The sequence below is a fragment of the Halichoerus grypus genome, chromosome 13 (genome assembly GCF_964656455.1).
Source record: "Halichoerus grypus chromosome 13, mHalGry1.hap1.1, whole genome shotgun sequence".
NCBI lineage: Eukaryota > Metazoa > Chordata > Mammalia > Carnivora > Phocidae > Halichoerus > Halichoerus grypus.
This window is the reverse complement of record NC_135724.1, coordinates 27,326,105-27,350,493: the sequence shown is the minus strand read 5'-3', so window position 1 is coordinate 27,350,493 and position 24,389 is coordinate 27,326,105. Positions and strand designations below refer to the sequence as shown.

The following is a 24,389-nucleotide window of genomic DNA, read 5'->3' as shown; positions in this document are numbered from 1 at the left end:
CAATGCTTTTCTCTAAAGTACTGCTGCCACATGGAAAACAGTATGGTGGTGCCTCAAAAAATGAAAAATAGAATTACCCTATGTTCCAGCAATTCTACTTCTGGGCATATCTCCCAAAGAATGGAAAGCACAGTCTCAAGAGATAGCTGTATACTCATGTTCGTAGCAGCATTATTCACAGCAGCCAAAGGGAAGAAGCAATCCGAGTGCCCACCAACAGATGAACAGATAAATAAAATGTGGTCTATACTTACAATAGAATATTATTCTGGCTTAAAAAGGCAGGAAATTCTGACACATGCTACGACATGCACAAACATTGAGGACAAAATGTTAAATGAAGTAAGCCAATCACAAAAGGATAAATACTGGATGGTTTCATTTATATGAGGTACCTAGAGTAGTCAAACTCAGAGAGAGAGAAAGTAGAATGTTGGTTGCCAGGGCTGGAGAGTGGAGGATGGAGGGAATGGGGACTTACTGTTTAATCAGTACTGAGTTAGTTTTGCAAGATGAAAAGAGTTCTAGAGATGGATGATGGTGACGGCAGACAGCAAAACAATGTGAATGTACCTAATGTCACTGAACTTAAAAAGGGTTAAAATGGTATATTTTTATGCTGTGTATAATTTACTACCATTAAATTTTTTAATGTAAAAAAAGTACCATGTACTCTTCCAAGGAAAGCATGATATATCATTTATCCTTCATTTAGAAACAATATGTCTCGTGAACCAATCTTTCACTGGAATTTGCCCACTTTTGAATGTGATGAAGTAATGACAGTTACCAGTCATCTATCCTACAGGGATAATGCAGTGACTGTAAGACAGAAGGGCCCTTTTCAAATACCTTACAGAAAAGTACTTTAAATGTTCCTCTTCAAGTTATAACACGTGAATACCTGCCATGTGAAAAATTCACACATTATAGCCTTCTTATAGATGACGAAAAAGATCTTCATTAAGTGTATGTTTTTAAAAATGGCACATCAGGGGGCGCCTGGGTGGCTCAGATGGTTAAGCGTCTGCCTTCGGCTCAGGTCATGATCCCAGGGTCCTGGGATCGAGTCCCGCATCGGGCTCCCTGCTCCTTGGGAGCCTGCTTCTCCCTCTGCTTCTCTCTCTCTTTCTCTGTCTCTCATGAATGAATAAATAAAATCTTTAAAAAAAAAAAAAAAATGGCACATCAGGGGCGCCTGGGTGGCTCAGTTGGTTAAGTGTCTGCCTTCAGCTCAGGTCATGATCCCAGGGTCCTGGGATAGAGTCCTGCATCGGGCTCCCTGCTCCACGGGGAGCCTGCTTCTCCCTCTGCCTGCTGCTCCCCCTGCTTGTGCTCTCTCTCTGACAAATAAATGAATAAAATCTTTAACAAATAAATAAATAAATAAATAAAATGGCACATCCATACAATGGAATATTTGGCCATTAAAAGGCGTAAAGTGCTGACTCATGCTACAACATGGATGAACCTGAAAAACATTATGCTAAGTAAAAGAAGCCAGTCACAGACCACATATTGTGTAATTCTGTTTGTATAAAATGTCCAGAAGAGTCAAATCTATAGAGACAGAATGTAGATTAGTGATGGCTTAGGGCTGCAGGGGTTGGAGGGACAGAGTGTAATAGCTAAAGAGTTTGTGGTTTCTTTCTGAGGTAATGAAAATGTTCTAAAATTGAGAGTGGTGATGGGTGCACAACTCTGAGAATATACTAAAACACCATTGACTTACATGCTTTAAATAGATGAACTGTATGGCATGTGAATTATATCACAACACACCTGTTCTTAACATCAACAAAAATTACAAGAGGGATTGTGACAAATGACAGAAATAAACTATATGTGTCTTGTTCAACTTAAATTACCACTTTTAATTCTGCTTTTGGCTGATGTAAATAGGGCCATCCTTCTTAATCAGGGTTGTTTTCTTCCAAGTATAAAATATAAAAATTATGACAGCCAAACAAACTTTGAAGTGCAAACTGTTATTAACTATAGACTACAATTAAAAGAAAACCCTGTTATTGAGGGAGGTGGGAAAGTCACTTGGAGGAGATTAAAGAGAAACAATCACAGCTTTTTGTACAAAGCCGCTAACCCCAAGTAGGCCTGGTGAATGGCAGAGCCTGGGACACAGTACATGCTCTCTTCATCCGGCTGCGCCCATGACTCAGTCATTCCCAACAACCTATTTTTCTCATTGCTCCATGAATGCAGAATTTAACAGAACAAAAAAAGCAAAACAAACAAAATCAGTGCTCTTACCATTCCCACCTGGTCAATGGTGTCTTGAACTCGATCCAAAATGATAGAAATCATCTCAGGGTGAACAGCTGTGATGGCCCCTAAGAGCTCTCGACCAACCTTTGAAAAAGTCTCTCTGGTAGAGAGGGTGACATAAGATACCTAAAAGTGGGAGGAGGTGGAGATTACACTTTTGGTCAATTACCAGTCAAAACACAGTTCCATAATTCATTTACGATGCTTTCAAGTAAAGGAGAAAGAATCTCACACTGAGCCTAGGGTCACACCATGTTCAAGAAAAATGTCAGACCTTCGGAGGGCAAACTGTCTACCCTGAGGCTGTGAGTCAGGAGGGGCAGGGAAGCAACTATGTAACAAGGACTCCAAGTTCCCCAAGTCTGTCTGTAGCTATAAAATAGGCCTTTTGGTGTAAAAACTTCTTTAAAATTGAGAAAATTGCTAAAATGATGAAAATCAGAATGCATTTCATAGAAATACCTATTCTCTCCTACAAAATAAGATCCTCAATGACAAGAGCTTCTAAAATAGCAATGTTCAATTCACCAACTTCTCTTAAACAACGTATTCCAAAGCACAGGCTATAATCCACTGATGCCAAAGCAAGCAGATTTTTTTTAAAATACAAGGGAATAGAACAGAAAAATAACAACAGAATAGAAAAAGGTGAGAGTGCATCTCAGTAAGATTAAGTATTGCTTCAATTTCATACATGTACACACACACACACACACACACACATACACGGACACACACAAGCAGAATCAGAATGTAATAAACAATGTAACTTTTACTGTGAGTACGGCCAAAACCCTTGAAACATTCAAGAGCACAAATGTTACTTTCATAAAAGACCTTGTTCTAGAATGCCACTTACTATATATGAAAACAGTCCTACCCCCCACCCCCTGCAATATTCTCATACCATGAAGACAGTCTGGAATTCCAGATGGATTTAGGCCTTAACTTCATGCATAAGTACAAAATACAAATATAAGAATAGCCTAATATTTGATCCTGGAAAAGAACTTTAGATCATCCAGGTCTATCATTTTCAAACTGGAGTACTGGGGAGAAGGTAATAAACTCAGATAATCTTCCTCAAACATAATTTTACTTTTAAGTTTACTTGAATTGTTTGGAAGAAATATTTTTTAATGAAGATAAACAGATAAATTACAACCTAAATGGAAAATACGCATCTTTTTAAATATATGGGTTATGTCTCTAGACACTCAGGGTCCAGAGTCCACTCTCATCCGCCCTTAGGGATGGCTCAGTGAAAAGACGAAGAAGGAAAGGATCTCATCCCAGCCTGTCATTTTATAGCTGAGGAAGCTGAGCCCAGAGTGGTGGGGCACCTTTCCGGCTGTGAGATGGGCAATTGCTAGCAGAGTTAAAACAAACCCAGGTCTTCTACCTGAGCGTCAGTACTCTTTCCACCATCTCACTTAAACTGGCTTGGAAGGGGCGCCTGGGTGGCTCAGTTAGGCGTCTGACTCTTGATTTTAGCTCAGGTCATGATCTCAGGGTTGTGGCATCGAGCCCCGTGTCAGGCTCCGAGGTCACTGGGGAGTCTGCTTGAGATTCTCTCTCCCTCACCCTCTGCCCCTCCCCCCACTTGCCCACTAAATAAATAAATAAATAAATAAATAAATAAATAAATAAATAAACAAAATCTTTTAAAAAACACAGAAATACACTGGCTTGGAAGCCAGGCCCCCGTGTTACTGGCAGTGTTGTGGGGCAGAGGGCAACAGACAGTGTTAACACCCAAGTGTCAGGCTGTGTCATCAGACTGTCTATTCCTCACCAAAACTCACGCATCAAATGTCAAGAGACAGCAGGGGGAAATGGAATGAGTATGATTCATATTTTCAATACTCCTTACAGAAAAATGATATTCCTTTGATTTTCTATCTCCTTCCATGAGTGTGGACAGTACAAGTTCGTCACATTTTTTTGGTAAAGCAATCCCAAAAGAATCAATGCACAGATAATCCCCAAGAACACATTTTTTAGCTGATTTCTAAAACTTAATATTCTAACCTCATATATCTCCAGAACAATAATTTTTATGAAGTCTTCATCCACATTGGTTCTTCTGGCCTGAGCCATCTGAGCAAATGTAGTCAGAAGGCAAATCTCTTCCGAGCTATTCATGGAAGACAGACACTTCTCAAAGTTCACAAAGTGTTCTGGGTCTGCAAGTTCAGGGCAAGAAAATTAAAATAGGGAAAGAATGAAGATATATCACTTTTAATCACTCTTCCAGAGAGAAAGAAGATATAAAATTGGGCGCCTGGGTGGCTCAGTTGGTTAAGCGACTGCCTTCAGCTCAGGTTATGATCCTGGAGCCCCGGGATCGAGTCCCATATCGGGCTCCCTGCTCAGCGGGGGGTCTGCTTCTCCCTCTGACTCTCTTCCCTCTCGGGCTCTCTGTCTCTCATTCTCTCTCTCAAATAAATAAATAAAATCTTTAAAAAAAAAAAAAAAAAAAGAAGATATAAAATTAAAAGATATTTAGAAATATTTAAGATTCTTTGTTCCAGAATGGATTTCTACAGGCTTTGGGGAAAAAGGCAGGGACAAGATGAAATTCCAACTCTACATATAATGTAGCCTCAGATGTGACACTTAACATCCCCAATTCTCAGTTTCTCTGTTTTAAAAGGTTGTTGAAAATTAAATGACACTAGTGACTAGTGAAGGGTTTTGTCACCGGGTGAGACCCCTTCAAAGACACACTTGAAACAACTTAGTAACTGTCAGCCAAATGACTGATGATGACCTTACTGATGAAAACTGCTAGTACTAGCAAAGCACTCAGCACAAACACAGCATTCATTCCAAACAAAAGAGATTTTCTTATAAATGAAAATCTGGGGCGAGAAATTAGTTATTACCATGAAAGCAATACTGCTAAATGTGATAAACAGTACACAGTGTGTTCGTTCTACCAACTTCTCAGAAGATGCAATGTAAGCAGTATTACATTTTGTCACGAGCGGGCACAACTGACAAACAGCTTTGGGATCCGTGACAGAAAACTAAATGCCACAAAGGCAAAGATACAGAGGAAAGATTAAAAAAAAAAAAAAAAGTCTGTTTAAAAAATATATTCCCCTGATGGAATTTTCACAGTAAGAAGGCAGTAAGTCTACACTTCTTTCCATGTGTTTACACATTTGAGAAATCAAAGGTAGTCCATCAAATGTCCTGTATTTTCAAAATAACTCCATGGGGGCATTTACAACCCAATTTTCATTTCCCATCCCCGAGCTGGGATCATAACAAGTTACTACCCAGAGCATTTCAAGAATAATGAAAACTTGAATTAGCATTCTAATATATCAAAACAATAAAGCAATCTTTCGAATTTCAAAATCATTACATGTGAGTACACAGAGTAAAATACTCTCTTAGTCCTTCTAAAAATGAAAAGAACAAAGCCATGAAGAGCAAAGGCACACAGGGTAGGAAAAAATCTATCCGCACACTTTAGCCAGGCTGTACCTTGGAGCTGCTTCTTGCACTCAGCAGGCGGGAGAGTGACGCAGAGCTTCTCCAGATTCCCACTCTCCACCTGGTGCATGAGGTAGAAGAGCTTCCAGAGCATCTGGACCGACAGCGTCCCAAAGGGCATTTCCGACATAAACAGCCAAATGCCAAGTCTGCGTGTTTTAAAGAGTAGGAATAGTTTCATGTATCAGTCACCTTCACCACACTGAGAAAGCAGGCAGACCTGCTTTGGTAGGAAAAAAAAGTTCTTAAATCACAACACAGCCATTTTTCTAACATGCTTCGGCCATCAACGCCTCAAGGACGGGTAAGAGTAACAGCAATACTCACACAGCACTTTGTCTGTGCCAGGCACTGTTCTAATCACCCTGCCATACAGATCATCTCACTCCGTCCTCACTAAATCCAAGGCAAGTATTACTGATACTCTCCCCAATTTACCCATAAGGCTACTCAGGCACAGAAAGGGTAGTAAGCGGCAGAGCTGTGTTTTGAACCAAAGATCTTTTTAAGGCCTGGGTGACAGAGAGGCGCTCAGATGTGGATGTATGTGTCCGAGCCTGTGTGCAGGTACGAGTGTGCACACAGACACACGTGCAATGAGCGGGAGGAGAATCAGAAACCCTCCAGGGACTCCCTACTCATCGGCGAATGAAATTCACACTCCTCGGCCCCACGTTCAAAGGCTTCCACTATACAGCTCAGACCCACGTTTCTAACCAGAGCCCTCGCTGCGTTCAGAGTATGAGACGACTCCTGGACAAGCCGGGCGAGAACCTCACACCTCCAACCTGCCATCCCCCCACTTGGGAGGCCCTCCTCTGACTTCCTCCAGCACTATTACAGAACTCCATCCATATCTGACTTTGGCAATATCATACCCTTTATCGGTGGTTCTCACACCAGAGTGGGCAGAAAAATCACAGGAGACTATTCTAGGGGGGAGGAATGAGTAAGGGACAGGCGGGGGCTAGGTAAGGAGAGATAAATAGGGGGCTACGTGATCAGGCTCACAGAAATCCCAAAAATGTGGAGGTGTGGGGGAAACCAGAGATAAGGGAACAAACCAGACCACCCTGCCCTAGGCCTGTGGGGTGGGTGTCTTTTTCATGATAATCACTTGTGACCAACAAAGAATAACCAGACCCTAAAAAGGAAGTAAGCCATTGAAGGTGTTATTTCTAGTCCTTGCTCAATGGTGGTATCGATAGAGATGTTAAAAGAATTTAAGTTCCCGGGCGCCTGGGTGGCTCAGTTGGTTAAGCGACTGCCTTCGGCTCAGGTCATGATCCTGGAGTCCCTGGATCGAGTCCCACATCGGGCTCCCTGCTCGGCAGGGAGTCTGCTTCTCCCTCTGACCCTCCCCCCTCTCATGTGCTCTCTCTCATTCTCTCTCTCTCAAATAAATAAATAAAAATCTTAAAAAAAAAAAAAAAAAAAAGAATTTAAGTTCCCTGATTAGCTTTCTACAAAAGACCAACCCTAAAGGCCCTCAGTGGCAACCCTGTAGGGATCCCTCTCACTCTTGAGAGCTTTTTCTATATCTTCACTTAATGAACTTCTATCGCTTTACTCACAAAAATAAAATAAAATAAAACCACTGGGAAACTTTGTGGAAAATGCAGATTCCAAGGCCTGCCTACAGAGATCCTGACTTTGTAGGTCACAGCTTGGGCCCAAGAATTTGCAGGTTCTAGTCATCCCGGTTGACTCAGACTCAAGTGCTCCTTAAACCACACAGTGAGAAATGCCTCAGGTTGCTGTAATTTACGTACACATACAAACCACAACAATCTGAGAGCAGAAACCAGGTTTTGTTTATCTTTGAATAAACCACAATGTAACCTAGAGTCTTATATTTTAATTATCTACTACCTAAACTAGTATCTTGCAAACAATCAGCACTCAGTAAATGCTCATTAAAATTTGGTTATGTGAATTTTATCTCAAAAAAATCTTGAAAAAAATAGGGAGGCACTCAAAACTGTTGCTCTATTTCGGACAAACCTACAAATTGACCGATTACAAACAAAGCTTATTAAGAGAAAAAGAAATTAAAGTACATGCCTGACCCACATCTATGGGGCATCACGCTGCTAGTGGCCCAAACCACCAGTGACCTAGATTCTGAAAAGCAATAGCTAGACTCCTGAGCAAACGTTGAAGAAACTGTTCAGTTCAGTTGGGCCAAGCTTCTGTCTTACTATATAATTATCCCTAACACCTCACATAAGACCTGACACTCTTGTATAACTTATCCCAAAACAGTGAGAGGGACTTGCAGAGGCCTTAAAAGTAATGTCACAGGACTGTGTATTTCAGGATACGAAATTCCCCATATGAAAGATAGGCAGAAAGTCTGGCTTAGGTTTTTACTGTCTTTTGGTTTTGTTCTGCTTTAGGTTGGGGGATAACCACTGTTAGAAATTTCTATTGGAGTGCCAAATAAATTTAAATGTCATGGCTTTAAACATCTGATTCTCATGTAATCTCTTTCCTAAGATAAGTTATACTCAAGAATAACAGTTCTTGGTATTTTAAAGTTTAAAATGATTATCACCTTTGTGAATTACATGTATAATTACAGGACAGTTCGCAGCTCAGACTCTAGGAGCGGGTAACTATGGTGAGAGCTTTCCACCTCAGCTAAGCGGCCACAATGACGAGTGACAGATCAGAGACAGGAGACTATTCCTGACCCCCAGCAGGGTTCTGCACAGGATCCAGTGCACCTCATGAGACCACCAAATTTATGGGCAACATAGTAATGAGTAAACAACCTAGTGTAACGGGTAAAGATCAATTTCTAAGCCCAAGTTCTATTTATCTTAGACCCATGCCTTCTGAGTGCCTAAAAGTGCTTAAGACTTAGTCAAGGAGTTCTGCTATTTCTCTAAGAGAGCAGTTTTTCTATTCTTCATCTGAAACCACAAAAGAACCACCACCACTTACATCTAAAAGGTCCTTCATGACTTAAAAAGTATTTCCATGTATTACTGCATTTCATCCTGGGATCATATCCATGAGGTCAATGGAACAGGGAGAATCATTACCATCACCTCCATTTTATAAATGAACACAGTGAGAAGACAAGACTAGGTGACTTGCCCAAGGTGGCAAGACTCAAAGCCACTACACAACACACAATAAATACGGGCTGAAGCTGAGAGGTCCAGGCAAGAGGGAGCAGTGACAACTCAGAAGGAGGCAACGGTGGGGAGAGCCGGCAGTTCGTGAGTGCGCTGGAGGCCGCGTCCCCCAGCAGAGGGCACAATGCTTGGCAGAACTTGCTCCTACACTTGGCCAGATACTCAGGGAAGACAGTGCAGGAGGCACCACTGTGCCCCTGCCTCTGCCCCAAGAGCACCCTGGGCTATAAGCAGCAACAAAGACAACATGATCAGGAGACCGCATTTACACAGCTAAGACAGGGGACCAGGACCCGCGAGAATCCTCACAGTCAGAAAACTTCAACAATAAAATGGGCAAATCAGGGGCGCCTGGGGGGCTCAGTCGTTAAGCGTCGTCTGCCTTCGGCTCAGGTCATGATCCCAGGGTCCTGGGATCGAGCCCCGCATCGGGCTCCCTGCTCAGCGGGAAGCCTGCTTCTCCCTCTCCCAGTCCCTCTGCTTGTGTTCCCTCTCTTGCTGCATCGCTCTCTGTCAAATAAATAAATAAAATCTTTAAAAAAAAAGGGGGGGGCAAATCATTTGTACTATGCACTGAGCACCTAATCTGCCTCACTTAGGCACTGAGACAGGTGGGAAATAGAATTCACACCTTGTTCAAGGCTACCCCAAAAGTTCAGGGATGGCAAAACTTGAAATATCAGAATCGGGTTATTTTAAGATTGAAAGAAACCTTAAAAAGAGCATTTCAGTCACCACTATAGATAAAGAAACTAAAGACAATGAATTTGCCCAAGATAAGAAACAGATGAAATACACTTAGACATTACTATAAGAGATGTATTGTAGTCGAGGACTTTCACACAAATCTTCCTCACCAGCCAAGGAGCCATTTCTCAATAATTATCATCACACTTCTTACCTTTTGGCTTTCAGCACATGTAGGACAGCTCTCAAAAACAGCTCATCAAATTCAACCTGTAGTTTCTCCATGGAGTAAGGCTGCTGGGCCAAACCCAAGCCTCGGTTGTGGCTCACAAACTGTGCCCAGTGGTCGCTCACATAACCAAGGGTCATCCTGAGCAGGAGGAAAGGCAATACGGCACTTTTCTTTAAATTCATTAATTTCATTAATGCACTCAATCCTGGCACCTTTATATTACATTTGAAGCACTAACTTATTCAATACATATTTATGGAACACCTACTATCTTCTAGGCTCTGAAGAGCATTCAGTGAGGGGACAAGCCCTACCCTCATGCAGCTTACATTTAGTGCAGGGCAAACAGACATTAAACAAAACAAAGTAAAAAGTATAGTCTGTCACATGGTCATAAGTGACGATGAGGAAAGTAAGTAGGAGAGGGCACTAAAGTTTCTCGGGAGTTGGCCAGAGAAGGGGGGTTGGTTGGGAGCAAGAAAGGCCTCACTGAAGAGGGACATGCGAGTAAAGACCGGAAGAAGTCACACGGATATCTACGGGAAGAGCATCCAGGTAGAAGGAACAACCAGTGTGAAGGCTCCAAGGCGTGATCAGGATGTTGGAGGAACAGGTAAATGAGAGAGATTGGCTGGAGAGGAAATCAGAAAAGTGACAGGAAACCAGACCATGAAGACCAGGCCACTGTGAACCCTTTGGCTTTTACTCTGAATGAGACTGGGAGCAAAGGGGTGACATGAGCTATTGACTCACCATTTCCAGGGAACACTGGCTGTTATGAGAATAAGCTGAGGGGAGAACAAGGGCAAAAGCAGGAAGATAAGTCAGGAGGCTATTACAATTGTAATTAGGGAGAAATATCTGAGAATGAACTAGGGTGGTAGCAGTGAAGGTGGGGAGAAGCAGCTGGATTCTGGAAACAGCATGTTTCATTAGTTCAAAAGATGCACATCTTTCACACTGTAATCCCTGCAACTGGAATGTGTATTAAATTGATAACATGCCATATTTTTGTAGCATTTTTTCCTTAGAGGCACACAAAACGCATCTTCAGAATTGGTGGCATCTTAGATTTGATGACAGTGTTCTGAAGCTAGAGATGACAGAATCGGCTCTTACACTGGATGTGGGGTGTAAAAAGACAGAGATGACACCCAGTATTCTGGCCCGAGCAACCAGAAGAATAAAGTTGCCACTTACTGAAGATGGGAAGGCCAAGGACAAGTGGCTTGGAAGGTGGGACGAGGGAGGTCCGTTGGGTGTATTAAACTACAATGTTTGTGAGTCATCCAAGTGGAGGTGCTGAGCTGGCAGCTGGGCTTACAAGCTTAAGAGAGAGGCATGGGCTAGAAATAGAACTCTGAGAATCGTAATAGTATTTCAATGATATTTAAAGACATGAGAATGGATGAAGTCCCAAGACCAAGTTTCGATGGAGCTAGAAGAGGTCCAGGAACTGAGTCCTGGGGCACTCCGACATCAAGAAGTTCGGGAGTGAGGATGAAAACAACCAAGGAGGCAGAAAATGAGCAGCCAGGGAAATGGAAGAGAAACCAGGAGAATATGGGATCCTGGAAACCAAGCAAAGAAAATGTTTTAAGGAGAAAGTGAGCAACTCTGAGAAAGCTACGTAAACTACAATATAATCAGCTGTAAATATTTACAGAGAAATATTACAGAGTGAATACTGACCTTAAAGCAATAATAACAATGTCTCTCCTACAGAGTTATTGGGAGAATAAAACGAGAAGGTATATTCCTGGCACAGAGTAAACACTCAATCCTACATCACATATACGAACCCAAGGACAGGTTTTACCTTATTTAGCGAGCAGAATCAGAAAATGAATGTCTGAACTTCTGATAATAAGTAGATGGGCTTTTAGATTTAAAGAAATTACTCTCAAGTCACCAGCCATCCTTTCTCCCACCATCTCGTTTTCATTACATTCTACTAAAGGCCTTCTCAAGACCTTTAAAGTCACCCCCCAGCCTTGCAGGGCATCCTAGAATCATTTACCTGGCTTTACAAAGCACATGGATACACATAAAAAATAAATTAATTACAATCAATTTTGTTCTGGAAACATCACTGAAGAAGGGGAGAAGTTTTAGAGGTTTTTTTTTGGAGGGAAAGGAGGTTGGAAGAAATAACAGCATATTGATGTGCTGTAGGGAATGACAGTAAAGACAGAAACATTAATGATGCAGAAAAGAAGATACAAAATTAATTCAATAAAAAGCAGTACATTCTCAAAATTTATTCATCCTTGATAATAAAAGTATAAACCCATTTTTCAATCAAATAAATGATAATGCTTTCCCCAGCTCGAAACAGTGGCCACTGACAGAAGTCTTTGCAACTTTCTTCAAAGGGAATTTAACAGAAAATCAGAATAAGAATAAATAAGAGAGGTAACAGGGGCGCCTGGGTGGCTCAGTTGGTTAAGCGACTGCCTTCGGCTCAGGTCATGATCCTGGAGTCCCGGGATCGAGTCCCACATCAGGCTCCCTGCTCAGCAGGGAGTCTGCTTCTCCCTCTGACCCTCCCCCCTCTCATGCTCTCTGTCTCTCATTCTCTCTCTCGCAAATAAATAAAATCTTAAAAATTAAAAAAAAAAAAACTTTGACTTAAAAAAAAAAATAAAAAAATAAGAGAGGTAACAGGAAAATAATGACACGAGAGAACTACTGCCAATCTTCCACAGCTAAGTAACAATTCCCAGGCAAAAGTGAGGAGGTAGAAGAAAACAGGGAGCAAAGGAAAAGGAGAGAGGCTTCAAAGAGGCTTCATTTTCTTTGACCGAGTTGAGTTCCTCTGGCCAAGTTCAACCCAGCAACTGCTTTGAGAACCTTGACTCCAAGGACAATTATCTAGCAAACCAGTTAAATCTGAGATAATTAACCAAATATTCTGACTGGAAGCATTCATAGAATTCCCATCTGCTAGATGGTGAAAGAAAATTCTTACTTCTATGATAAATCAGACCTGAATCGGACACTGAAATGTCCATCATCCCAATTTCACACAGTATGTGTGTCTGAGCCCACCGAAGGCAAACAGAAACAGATGCAGCAACAGCAGTATTACCTGATCATATAACCAACTCGCTTCACAAACTGCCTGTAGCGTGCCCTATTAAAGGTTTCTAACCCCACAGCCAGAAGCTCCACTAGTGAGTTAGCAAAGGCAAAAATTTTCATCATCTCTTGAGGTCTTGTTGTTTCAGGTGAATAATCACCTAGAAGTTAATGGGAGAAAAGGAAGAAATTATAATTACTATGAAAAAACACGGAAGGACACGTGTAAACATCTCAGTGAGGAAACAAAGCCAAGGCAGAGAAAACGTAACAAACCCCACTGGTCTGGCTCTTCTAGCAACATGAAATGGGGAACCTGAGACAAACTACAAAAATAAAAACAACACATTAAAGCTGGGCGAATTGGGGGGCGCCTTGGTGGCTCAGCTGGTTAAGCATCTGCCTTCAGCTTGGGTCATAGTCTCGGGGTCCTGGGATCGAGCCCCACGTTGGGCTCCCTGCTGAGCAGGGAGTCTGCTTCTCCCTCTCACCCTCCCCCTGCTCATGTTCTCTCTCTCAAATAAATAAATAAAATCTTAAAAAGGAAAAGCTGGGTGATGTGCAAGCTAGCTGACCTTTCTGCATTTCAGCACTAGGTGGGAAATTACAATCATAAGAGAAAGGAAGGAAATCTCACTGAGATCTGATGCAACCATGTCCGCATGGTATGGTCAGGCACCAGGGAACCTGAATCAGGAACCTGCCCAAGATGGAAGGCTAGATGCTGAGTTCCTGTGTTGAGCTTGCCACTGTCCCATTTAACACATGACAAAAGAAATCAGTCTACCTTTTGCTTTAAACCCAAGAAGATGTTGAAAGAGTTCATGGAACGGAAACTGGGATAAAAGGATAACCAAGTCATCTTCATTAAGGAGAAGCCAACTGGTCTCGGGGTCTTCATCCTAAGGGAAAAGATGCAAAATCATGTCAGCTGATTTGATCAGAATGCACCATAGTCTAGAGTTACAAGAGCTAAATTATCACAGATGCAAGTGGTACATCATGTCCATGTGTCTCCATGGACTTCTCCTCCTACTATCAGTTCCGTAGATGGGCTGTAAACTCCCTGAAATTGCAAGCACAATTTTATGTGCACCTGGATTATATCAATTCTTCTGTGGCTGAAATTCTCTCATTAAATGTCCATCCCAAAGAAAATTTAAATAAAAAAATTCCTCTAGAGTGGGGAACCTTACTATATAGCTCAGTACTTTGACAACATGAATTAAAGAACCACACACTCGTCCAAGTTATTTTAGCTACAAGTCTCTTGCCCCCAAATCAAGGCCTACTGTAGTATTCAACTGTCTTATGGTGGAGTAATTTGCATTTGCTATAGATAACTGAAGCTCTATTGCCAATTGGTGCTGATAAAGCAGGTGAGACTAACAGATCATACATAGAGATTATATAGAGGAAAACTTTAGGGTTTTTTGTTTAATACCGAGCACTAAAGTCATCTTAGAAATTAAGTTGATTTGTGTTCTAAAATATGCTACATTCAAAAAGGGAATATTGTAAAAAGATCCGGACATCCTGAAGAATATATCACCTCAATTTCAACAAGGGACTAATGTAATTCATTCATAATTTCCCAAGCCACTTATTCCCCAGCTGCCAACCCCGCCCCATTTTAGGTTCTAAATGGCTAACAAACAAGCCTCAGAAACTCTACTTAGAGCAGTAGCTCTCAACTCTGGCTATACATCAGAATCACCTGGGAGGCTTTTACACACCTGGATGTCCGTGTGTGGGCCTGGGCAAGATTTGTAAGTTGCCCAGGCGGTTCTAATATACAGACGACATCAAGGAAGCACTAATGAGCATAATCCAGAGCACCTTCCTCTGAGTCAAGAGCACTCTCAACATTCTCATCTACTCCCCAAGTTCTTGAATTCACTCAATGGTCAGTGAGGGCTAGCCAGGGGCCAGGCACCACTGCAGGGTTCCCCAACCATCATCTGTCTCTGGGAGTAAATGCAGGAAACCTCCCAGAGAAAAGACTTCTCTCTTAGAGGAGAACACTCTCAGGGGAAAAAAACCTGTTCCACAATCTTTAAAAGACCAATTTGCACCAGCTCCTGAGAAGCTCTCTTCAAGGTAACTGTTGAGTCTCTAGCAGAGATGTCTGAAGAGTAAAAGGAGTGCAAAGGGGGGCGCCTGGGTGGCTCAGTTGGTTGAGCCACTGCCTTCGGCTCAGGTCATGATCCTGGAGTCCCGGGATCGAGTCCCGCATCGGGCTCCCTGCTCAGCAGGGAGTCTGCTTCTCCCTCTGACCCTCCTCCCTCTCGTGCTCTCTCTCATTCTCTCTCTCGCAAATAAAAAAAAAAAAAAAATAGAAAAGGAGTGCGAAGGGGCCCCCCGTTTCTGAAAGAGCACTTGGGTAAATACACAGACATGATCCCCACTGCTGCCACGGCTGTCATTCTGAGAACTGTCTGCTGCAAACCATCACTTCTTTAAAAAGAAGGAGGCTTAGTAAATCTGGTCCCTGGCCACCTTGGACAGCACATCAAGTCAGGATGTGAACCATAAAAAAGCACTAGGGCAGATAACTAGCTGGAGGAAAAATTCCTTACAGATACACTAACCCTGTGTACAGCTGAAAGAAAAATCAACAAGCACTATCTTGAGAAATTGGATTTTGATCATTCAATTCTCACCACAAATAAAGAACCATCTTCTACCTTGCAAATGAGAAGATATGGATAAGAAGTATTCGTAAGAGTTAAAGGCAGACCTTGCTAAGCTCCAGCTCTTTATTATACTGACTCACGTTACCTGATTGGGTGGGGGGGGATCCCAAGCCCAGGAACTTGCTACTACATAAAAGAAAATCCTAATATAAATTTTACACCATATGAAAATATTGCCAGGTTCCAAATTCTCCCAGCTGAACAGGAAGATATCCTACATGAGGGTGACAACACAGCACACTGGCTCAGAGACTCCACCACTCAGTGACCTGATCTGGGAAAAATCCTTCAGCCCCAGCACCTCGGTTTTCTCACACCAGTACCTGCGCCTCATGGGCTGTGGGCAGAAGTCAAGGACAGACCGTGTGACAAGCGCTTAGAACAATGCATGGCACGTAAGAGGAGCTCGACAATGATTAATCAAAATAATGCAGACATGACAAGTTACCTCTTCTCCTCCCTCATCTACTAGCGTCCATGTCCCCGATGCAGGCCCTGAGGAGGATGGCTTCTGCTCACTAGGCTTCATGTGGCACAGGAACTCCGCTCGATTTCTAAAGGACAAGGGAGATCACTCCAATCACATAAACACAGAAAGCCTGCATGCATGCACTCTGGATCATCTATTCAACCCTGCATAAGAGTCAGCCAGCCACCTAATCTTCAAATGGTTTAAATTAGCAAACAAGAAATAAGGACTGGCGAGAACTCAAGGCGGCTAAAACCTCACTAACTTCATTGTGCAGACCTTGAGGATTCTAGATTAGTAGTGACAAGTAATTGCAGAGAAGCGATTATGCTGGCCCAGCTCCCGCACGCATGGGACCTCGATACATATGGATTGCTGCGGGACCTCACCTCCAGCCAGGCCTACAAACTGTTGCCAGGGCAAGACTTGAGGAACCATGCTTTACTGAATATAAAAGGATAATCTGCAGGTAACTCAGAAGCTTGTTTAGGGCAAAAGAGTACCTCTAAATGCAAAACCATTTTTAAGTCAAAATCCTATCTACCATGTGTTGGAGAAGCCCCCTGTCTCCAGGCAGAGAGAGAGACAACTGGAGAGAATTTCCTGCCAACCAGACTTCACAAGGTGTTGGCTAGACCTGATGAGCAGGTGTAAGTGGCGAAATTTCTTCTCTTAGACTACGACACGGTTCTCAGTCCTCTGTTCCTTCCCCTCTGGCCTGGCCCTGAAAAATTCACCCATTCCTTCCTGTTACAGGAACTTTCTCCCATGACTTCCAGTTCTGTAGGTCCACTGCTTCCCTTTCAACCCAAGGAGCTCCAATCCTGAAGCTCCAAATGTCCACTGGTATCTGTCCCTTGTATGTGTCCACCTGTATGCCTCAATGACCTCAGACTTTCCTCCTGTTAGAGTGTCAATGCCCCCACAGTCACTCAGGCTCGGACGTCTACAGAGTTCTGTTGGAACCACTCCTATTATTTAGTCAGCTACTTAATCCTTTTCTGGGAAGATAACCTTTAGGTTCCCCTCCTTATCTTTCCCACCACCATTACCCCAACGCAGGCTCCGAGGCAGACAGGTTTTCCAGGACTGAGAGCCAGCGGTAATAACACTGTTCAAGGTCACTTAGACAGAGACTGTGCCTTCTCCCCCAGTTAAATGTCCTCTTGATGATGAGTTGGGATCCAGAGCCAGGAGAGCCAGAAGTCTATAACTGTAATTCAATTAAGCAGAAGCACATCTTCTTCTGCCTTCAGTCAATCCTAGCCTTCCTTGATATGACTTTTACCTTTATTCAAAAGCCCTCAACTGCTACAGGGCCAGACCGTATCAAATCTGGATCCCTCAAAACCTTCTATAATCCAAGTCGCTGTAGCTATTCCACTGTATAACCATCTCCCATGCAGTTCTTCGCTCAAACCAAGCTGATCTCCTACCTGTCCTCCACACAGCCATCTTATCTAGACTCTGGGCCAATGCCTCTTCTCCCTGCCAATAGTGCCCTGCCTGCTCCTTCTCTCTGAGATCTAGCCCTTTCTTGCAACCCAGCTCATGCACCTGGAACTTTCTCTCACTGCTCTACCTCCTCTCTTCAGCCTCTCCAGTGCTAGCATGCTGATCGCAGCTTCCCAAGCAAGCACTTAGATCTTTGCACTTCTTTCCCTCTCTACATCTCTTCTTCTAAGGAAAAGATGATCTTTCTTGTCTCTCCATGGCACCTTTCACAATGACAATATACGACAGGAGAGGCAAACCCACTAAAAAGGAGGACCCAAAAAAACTTAATTGCTTATATATAAGCAGTTAATAAGATCATCTGGGGACAAAGGGTATCCAACCCAAAGAAAATCTGCAATATTAAATTCTGGAATGCTGACACTTCCCTTAGCAGTTCTTTGGATCTGGGCAGTTTAGGAAGTCAATCCTTTGGTAGAAAGAAGCATTTCAATTTCTACTTCATAAAGCTCTTCCGTACTTACTTGACAGGAGACATTAGCAGGGCAAGGGACTGCATAAAATGAAAGACCCCTGATGGATTATTCAACACTTTGATCTGAAATCAGAAAAGGAAAAGGCATACTGTAGAAAACCGACAACCCAAGTATCCATAATCTTAGTTCACCAGCATTCTGACAAAGGGAGTGGTTATGAAAACAAAGATGGAAATGGCACGTAATCCATAAGCGTGAGAGCACGGCTCTGGGTTACCTGGCAGTCCTGGTTCGGCTGCACTCAGAGCGGCGTGAGCTGAGCAGCAGACTTCAACTACTGTAACCATATAGGACGAAGCACAATACTGCTCTTTTAGTCCAAAGACAAAACAAAACAAAAAAATCCTCCTCCTACCTAAAGAGATTCAGACTTCTCACCACCAGAAATACTAAAGAAAAGGTCATGTGGAGAAGTTGAACCTGGCATGCACTTGGCTTCCACCCATCTGAGTGGTCGCTATGGGTAACAAAACAACCCAAAGGCAAGCAGCAGAGAAGAGAAACTGTGAACCATATAATCAGCACTGAAGGTGATTATATGAGAGCCGATCACACAGGCCTGGATCTCTGCTAGCATTAAAGAACGTGGAGATGCTCGTGGTTTCTGTTTTGCCTATACCAACTGTGCCGTGAGGCGGGTTAATTTAGGAAGCTGTGTTGAATATTACCAAAAAACAAAAAAAAAGTCCCAGTGAGTCTTCCTGCACAGAAATTTTACAGAACTAAATACTAGTGAATCTACCAAGCCAGACTACAGGGGAACTTTCGCAATTCTATCTTAATTTCATCAATTATGGGTGGCCCAAGAAGTTCCAGCATAAAAACGCCTGTGAATACATAAATATATACTAAAATATTTTAAGAATTTTATTTTAGATATCAGTATGTTTAAGTAGTTTTTTAAAGGAGAAAAAAAGCAATTTCTTCAGGAAAAATGTTTAACAAAATCTCTCATCCCACTCAAAATCAGAAGACCATCATCATACCTGGATGAAAGGAACAGCCCATTCACTAACACCAGCTGGGCATCGAAGAATATGGTTTAAAAGGAAGAAGTGATCGCCAGGACAGCCAACTCTTTGTAACACTGACACCTGAACAGGGAAGGACATATAGTTTCACTATTTAATAAGAAGAAAAGTGTACGCAGGGGTCTAGTAAATCACTTAGCCAATGTTTAAATATATGAATCTTTCAGAAGAATAACCAGAGATCTACTGTATATACACACATATATATAGTATATATACAGTATATAACCAAAGATACACTATTAACATGTTGAGTTTCTACCACAGAGGCACATGGAGGCCTAAGAACCTACGAGTACTATGATAAAAATATCCTAAGTTGGGGCGCCTGGGTGGCTCAGTCGTTAGGCGTCTGCCTTCGGCTCAGGTCATGATCCCGGGGTCCTGGGATCGAGCCCCGCATCGGGCTCCCTGCTCGGCGGGAAGCCTGCTTCTCCCTCTCCCACTCCCCCTGCTTGTGTTCTCTCTCTATGTATCTCTCTGTCAAATAAATAAATAAAATCTTTAAAAAAAAAAAAAAAATCCTAAGTAGTTTCCCTGCAAACTCAGTTTTTATTATCTGGCAGAATACAACTTACTCACGTTCCTGGCCACATGTGAATAGATACAAGCCAAGTAGTTTAATCTAGTCTCAGTTTGTAATAGATTCTCAAATCCAAATAAGTATGCTTGGGACTTTACCACATATGTAAGAACTCTAATATTAACCTAAAAAAAAAGCACCCAAGGCAGCCCCATTGAAAACACAACCACTAAACAAATAAGCCTCCTTACACTTAACATCTTTCTTAAATCTCCCAAATCCTGACACCAGCCTTTTTTCTAAGTTTTTAAAGTATGATTGAATGCAACACTAGACACTAGATAATAAAAATAAATGATATGGAAGGTTTTAGATCAGCTACCTATATTCTAAATACATATCCCATCTTTAATTTAGCATGCTTCCCACATTTCCATTTCTTCCTAAGCTGAAGGTATGAGATTAAAGTGTATCAGAAAGAAAAATATTTTGTGCTTAATGACACACTAGATAAGTATAACTTATTTCCATGTGTCATGAACGAAGAAAATGTCACTAACACATTAAATGAATTAGCTGAAGAAGCTGTTGAAAAAAAACTAGAAGACATAATTCTTCAATTATTTGTTCCCTTACCAATTTCTGCAGCCAGAGAAGAATATCGTCATGGAACTGAGTATCTTCATTAACCCTTCTGGTGAACATGAATAAGACACTGATGCACTCCTTTAGCTGACACAGGTCAGAGGGAAAGCTTTCTGTCTGTTTACAAGCTATAAATTAAAAAGAGGATTAAATGAGCCCCACATAAATGGTGTTTTGGAGAGAATGTTTAGTGTCTCTACCCATAAATTAATTAATTAACTAATTAATTAAATCTTTTCAAAATATTTAGTTCAGATAAAAATCCAAGGAGAAAAGTTGCATCAAAAATATCTGAATTTGGGGGAACCTGGCTGGCTCAGTAGGAAGAGCATATGACGCTTGATCTTGGGATTGTGAGTTTGAGCCTCACGTTGGGTGTAGAGATTACTTAAATAAATAGAACTTCTTTAAAAAATCTGAATTTCTACTAAATATGTAATCCAAAAAATGTTTAACTTTGTGAAGTATTACAAAGTAAGGGAAAATTAACTTCATCAAATCCATTTTTTATTTAAAAATCAGATCATTGATCTAATCCCAGCTCTTCGATTAGTTATAAAAACAATGAGGGGGAAGGATTTCTTTTTTTAAGAGAGAGAGGGAGAAGACGAGAGAGAATCTTAAGCAGGCTCCACACCCAATGCAGAGCCCAACGCGGGGCTCGATCTCACAACCCTGAAATCATGACCTGAGCCAAAATCAAGAGTTGGACACTTAACGAACTGAGTCACCCAGGCACCCAGGATTTTTTTTTACTTCAAATATTCCTAATATCTCCCGCAGAAATAAAAATTGCATAATTCAATTAGCTAATTCATACTTAACACATCATACAATCAAGGCTAGGGTTTTTTAAAACCCAAATATGATGAAAAATGCAGAACATTATAGATCCCCTGATGAAAGTTATATAAAACAGCCCAACAAACTAGACAAGCAAAAACAAAGTACAAAAGATACAGGATGAAAAAGTACACTATCAGTTTTACAATCAAAATGTATTTGAACTCTACTTGGTAACAAGCACATACATTAGGACTAAGGGACATTAATGATAAAAAGCAAGCTTTTTGGCTTCCCAGAGAAGCAGAGACTGACAGCCCCAGGGAAGGGAGACCTAACACTGCTCCCAAGAAATGGTATGAAGGCAGATCTCAATCCTACTTTGGGGAAGGCAAAGTAAAACAGCTAGCACCAATATTCCCTTATAATACCAATTAGTACACAATCAACTCAACTCCTCACTTCTTTCCTCATTGCAGACCACGAGAAAGAGTGAGACCTTCACGATTCACATACCTCGGCCTTGAATTGTGAAAGATCTCAGAAGAGCTGAACCATTGAGTAAGGCATAAATATAAGACTCCACTTGCAACTTTGAGAGCACAGAGGTGTATGAATGCAGAGCGAGGGTCTGGTGGAGGTGCTCAGATTTGGCATCAAATAGCTTCTTTAGCTCCCCCAGTGCATTTTCATTCATCTCTACTCTCTGGTAGCGATGATAGCCTGAAACTTTCACTTGATCTGCACAGATACCCTAGAGTGGACAAAAGGGTAAAATAGGAAACCAGTTAACTCTTTACACTTGAAATAATCAGGCTGCAGGCATACGATATATTGGCTTCAGTACCACCTTCAAAGAGCTTATAAATCAGAGTAAGGGGACAATCCTACCACACAGGGAACAATAAATCAAATATATAATCAGGGGCCAAGAGGGATAATGCCAACCACAAAGCATCACAAGGTCAAAGAAAAAAAAGAAACCCTAAGAAGAAAATAATAGAACTTGTCCCTAAGACTCTCACGATTGATAATCTTACCTTCAACTTTATAAACATGGAAGTCATGTGATATCCCCACAACTTCAAGGGACTTCAAAATATCTCTGTACCTACCCTCATCATTCTTTGATTCTGCTCAAAAGCAACCCCTCTCCTTTCTAATACTAACACCTCCAGCTGTGTTCCTGATTCTATCCTCTTTTTCAGTAGTTTTCAAATGTTCTCCTCTCCACAATCTCCTTTCTATGTACAAAGAGAGATACAAAGGTCCCCCAGTGAATGAGGATCAGGGATTGGGGAAAGCACGTGTTTCTCCTCGATATCTCCTCCAGCTTCCCTTCATTGCCAAACTTGCCAAGAGTGGCCTCCTTTTCTTTGTCATCCTTCCCAGGCCACTGGGAAGTGGCTTCCCTAATGGTCACCTTGGCCTCCACAGGGTCACATCTAATTGCCTTCCTGTTTCCTCATCTCTCAAGTTTATTCCATGGATCATCCTCTCCTTGACCCTCTCTACCCATGTGGATGTTCTTGGCATTATGCCCAAGGTTACAAACTAAATGGTCCACAGGCTGCATCTGACCTGGAAACATTGCTTGGCCTCTACTCTCTATTTTGTTGCCCACATTCACAAATCAGGATCCTTCACACAGAAATCCAGATTTCTAGTTCCTCTTAGGAAGTGAAAAGATGTGGCAATGTTGGACCAACACAACCATCACGGCAACAATCAAGAGCGGCTGCCCCCACTGGACCAGGCAGGAGCTTACCCATCGACCACCGTCCCACTCGGCCCACTTCACTCCTCCAGGTCACCTGCATGGCCCCTGCAGGCATCTGACTTTGTGACCCCTACACCGCACTACTCTGGGCTAGGATAGGGTCAATGTGAGTACAAGCATACTCCAGACCTGGATGGTATCACAAGAGAAGCAGCTCCACTGCAAATCCCCCAGGCTCCCAAAAGCTTTACAGAACACCAAGATACCTGCACAGACAACTGTTCGTCCTTAAAGTGCCACAGTCGACTTTTCGCATTTTGGCAATCAGACGTCAGGGCAAGCAGCTCAGCTTCAGCCAGCAGCAGCTGCTTCCTACATCGTGAGTAGTTCAAAAGCAACTCATAAAATTCATGCCTGTCCTGATGAGCCATGCTGTCGAATTCTTCTAAATACGACTCAACATTTTCCAGCCATGAACCAGGCTCAAAGATTTTTAGCTGTTCTTTAGTAAATGGTACTAGTTCTGGTTGAGATGGGAGCTCTGGGTAGAGTCGCTCATTACGAAACAAGGATTTCGCTGCCACCAAAGCTGGTGCTTCTCTAGCAATTTCGGCTGGCAACTGAGGATATAGTTTTTTCACTCTAGGTGGCTGAAAAATGTCTTTGGCTTCACAAGAACTCTGCAAGGGAACATTTTGTAGCACCTCTGAAGAAAAACCCAAGGCTTGCTTGTCTTTCTTTTTCTCAGTTTCTCTGACCTGTAAATTTTCCATTTCCTGCTGAGTATAAGAAAAATTAGATTGCAAGGTGCTTTCAGAAGGTCCACACTGTACCAACTTATTTTCCTCTACTTCTGTAAAGTTCTTGGGGGTTTCTACTTTGGTTCCGACGTTGTCTCCAGGGTCAACCTTCAGCTTCACTGCATCATCCCCAACACAGGCTCTGACCTCCTCCCCTTCCTTTAGGGTCTCTGTGTTCCATGTCAGGGACCCTTCATCGCTTATAGTTAAGGAGGTGAGTGGTACATCAAACATTTCACTCTCGTTTTGTCCACTGGCAGCATTCTGGAGCTGGGAATCAGTTAACACCTTCAGACCGTCTCCTTTGAATCCACAAGCTGGAGTAGGGATTTCCAGCTCTCTGGAGGTTTTTGGAAGGGAGACTTCATCAGATTCTTCCCTCTGAAGAGTTTCAGATTTCTTCTTTTCCTAAAAATGAGATTTATAATGTGAAATAATTTATAATATAGTAATAATTGATGCTCTCAACATGAGAAATTCTTAAATTGTATACTAAATCTAAATTTTATAATTAGCAAATGGAGTCTAAATAAAATTCCTAAGCAATGTGTTTCATATTTCCTATTATTATTCAATTTCGACTCTGTTAAATTCAGGAGATTCACTAGTCTAATCCCAACAGAGAAAGACATCAAAAGCAGCAGCAAATTACGACTCATGAACAGAGGAGGAAAGTTTTAATTAGGTCATTCTCCATTCTCCTAGAGGTCAACAGAACAGTGTCCACATAGTGTAGGCCTCAATAGATTTATCTTCATCTTGACAAACATATTCACTTAAAACTCATGCAGAAAG

General features: G+C 42.0%; 1 protein-coding gene across 3 annotated transcripts in view; it reads right to left on the bottom strand.

Annotated features, from left to right (window-relative positions):
- The window catches only part of EPG5 (ectopic P-granules 5 autophagy tethering factor), a 103,815-nt gene that overhangs the window by 67,360 nt on the left and 12,066 nt on the right, over window positions 1–24,389 (bottom strand). For all 3 annotated transcript variants that reach the window (XM_036107576.2, XM_036107577.2, XM_078060376.1), the window contains exons 2-13: window positions 23,061–24,002; window positions 21,591–21,828; window positions 20,283–20,419; window positions 19,079–19,186; window positions 18,081–18,154; window positions 16,081–16,186; window positions 13,724–13,838; window positions 12,947–13,097; window positions 9,838–9,993; window positions 5,782–5,939; window positions 4,315–4,469; window positions 2,269–2,409 (exon numbers count right to left, since the gene is read on the bottom strand). In XM_036107576.2, the coding sequence (XP_035963469.2) occupies window positions 2,269–2,409; window positions 4,315–4,469; window positions 5,782–5,939; window positions 9,838–9,993; window positions 12,947–13,097; window positions 13,724–13,838; window positions 16,081–16,186; window positions 18,081–18,154; window positions 19,079–19,186; window positions 20,283–20,419; window positions 21,591–21,828; window positions 23,061–24,002 (2,481 nt within the window). The remainder of the gene's footprint in view (window positions 1–2,268; window positions 2,410–4,314; window positions 4,470–5,781; window positions 5,940–9,837; window positions 9,994–12,946; window positions 13,098–13,723; window positions 13,839–16,080; window positions 16,187–18,080; window positions 18,155–19,078; window positions 19,187–20,282; window positions 20,420–21,590; window positions 21,829–23,060; window positions 24,003–24,389) is intronic.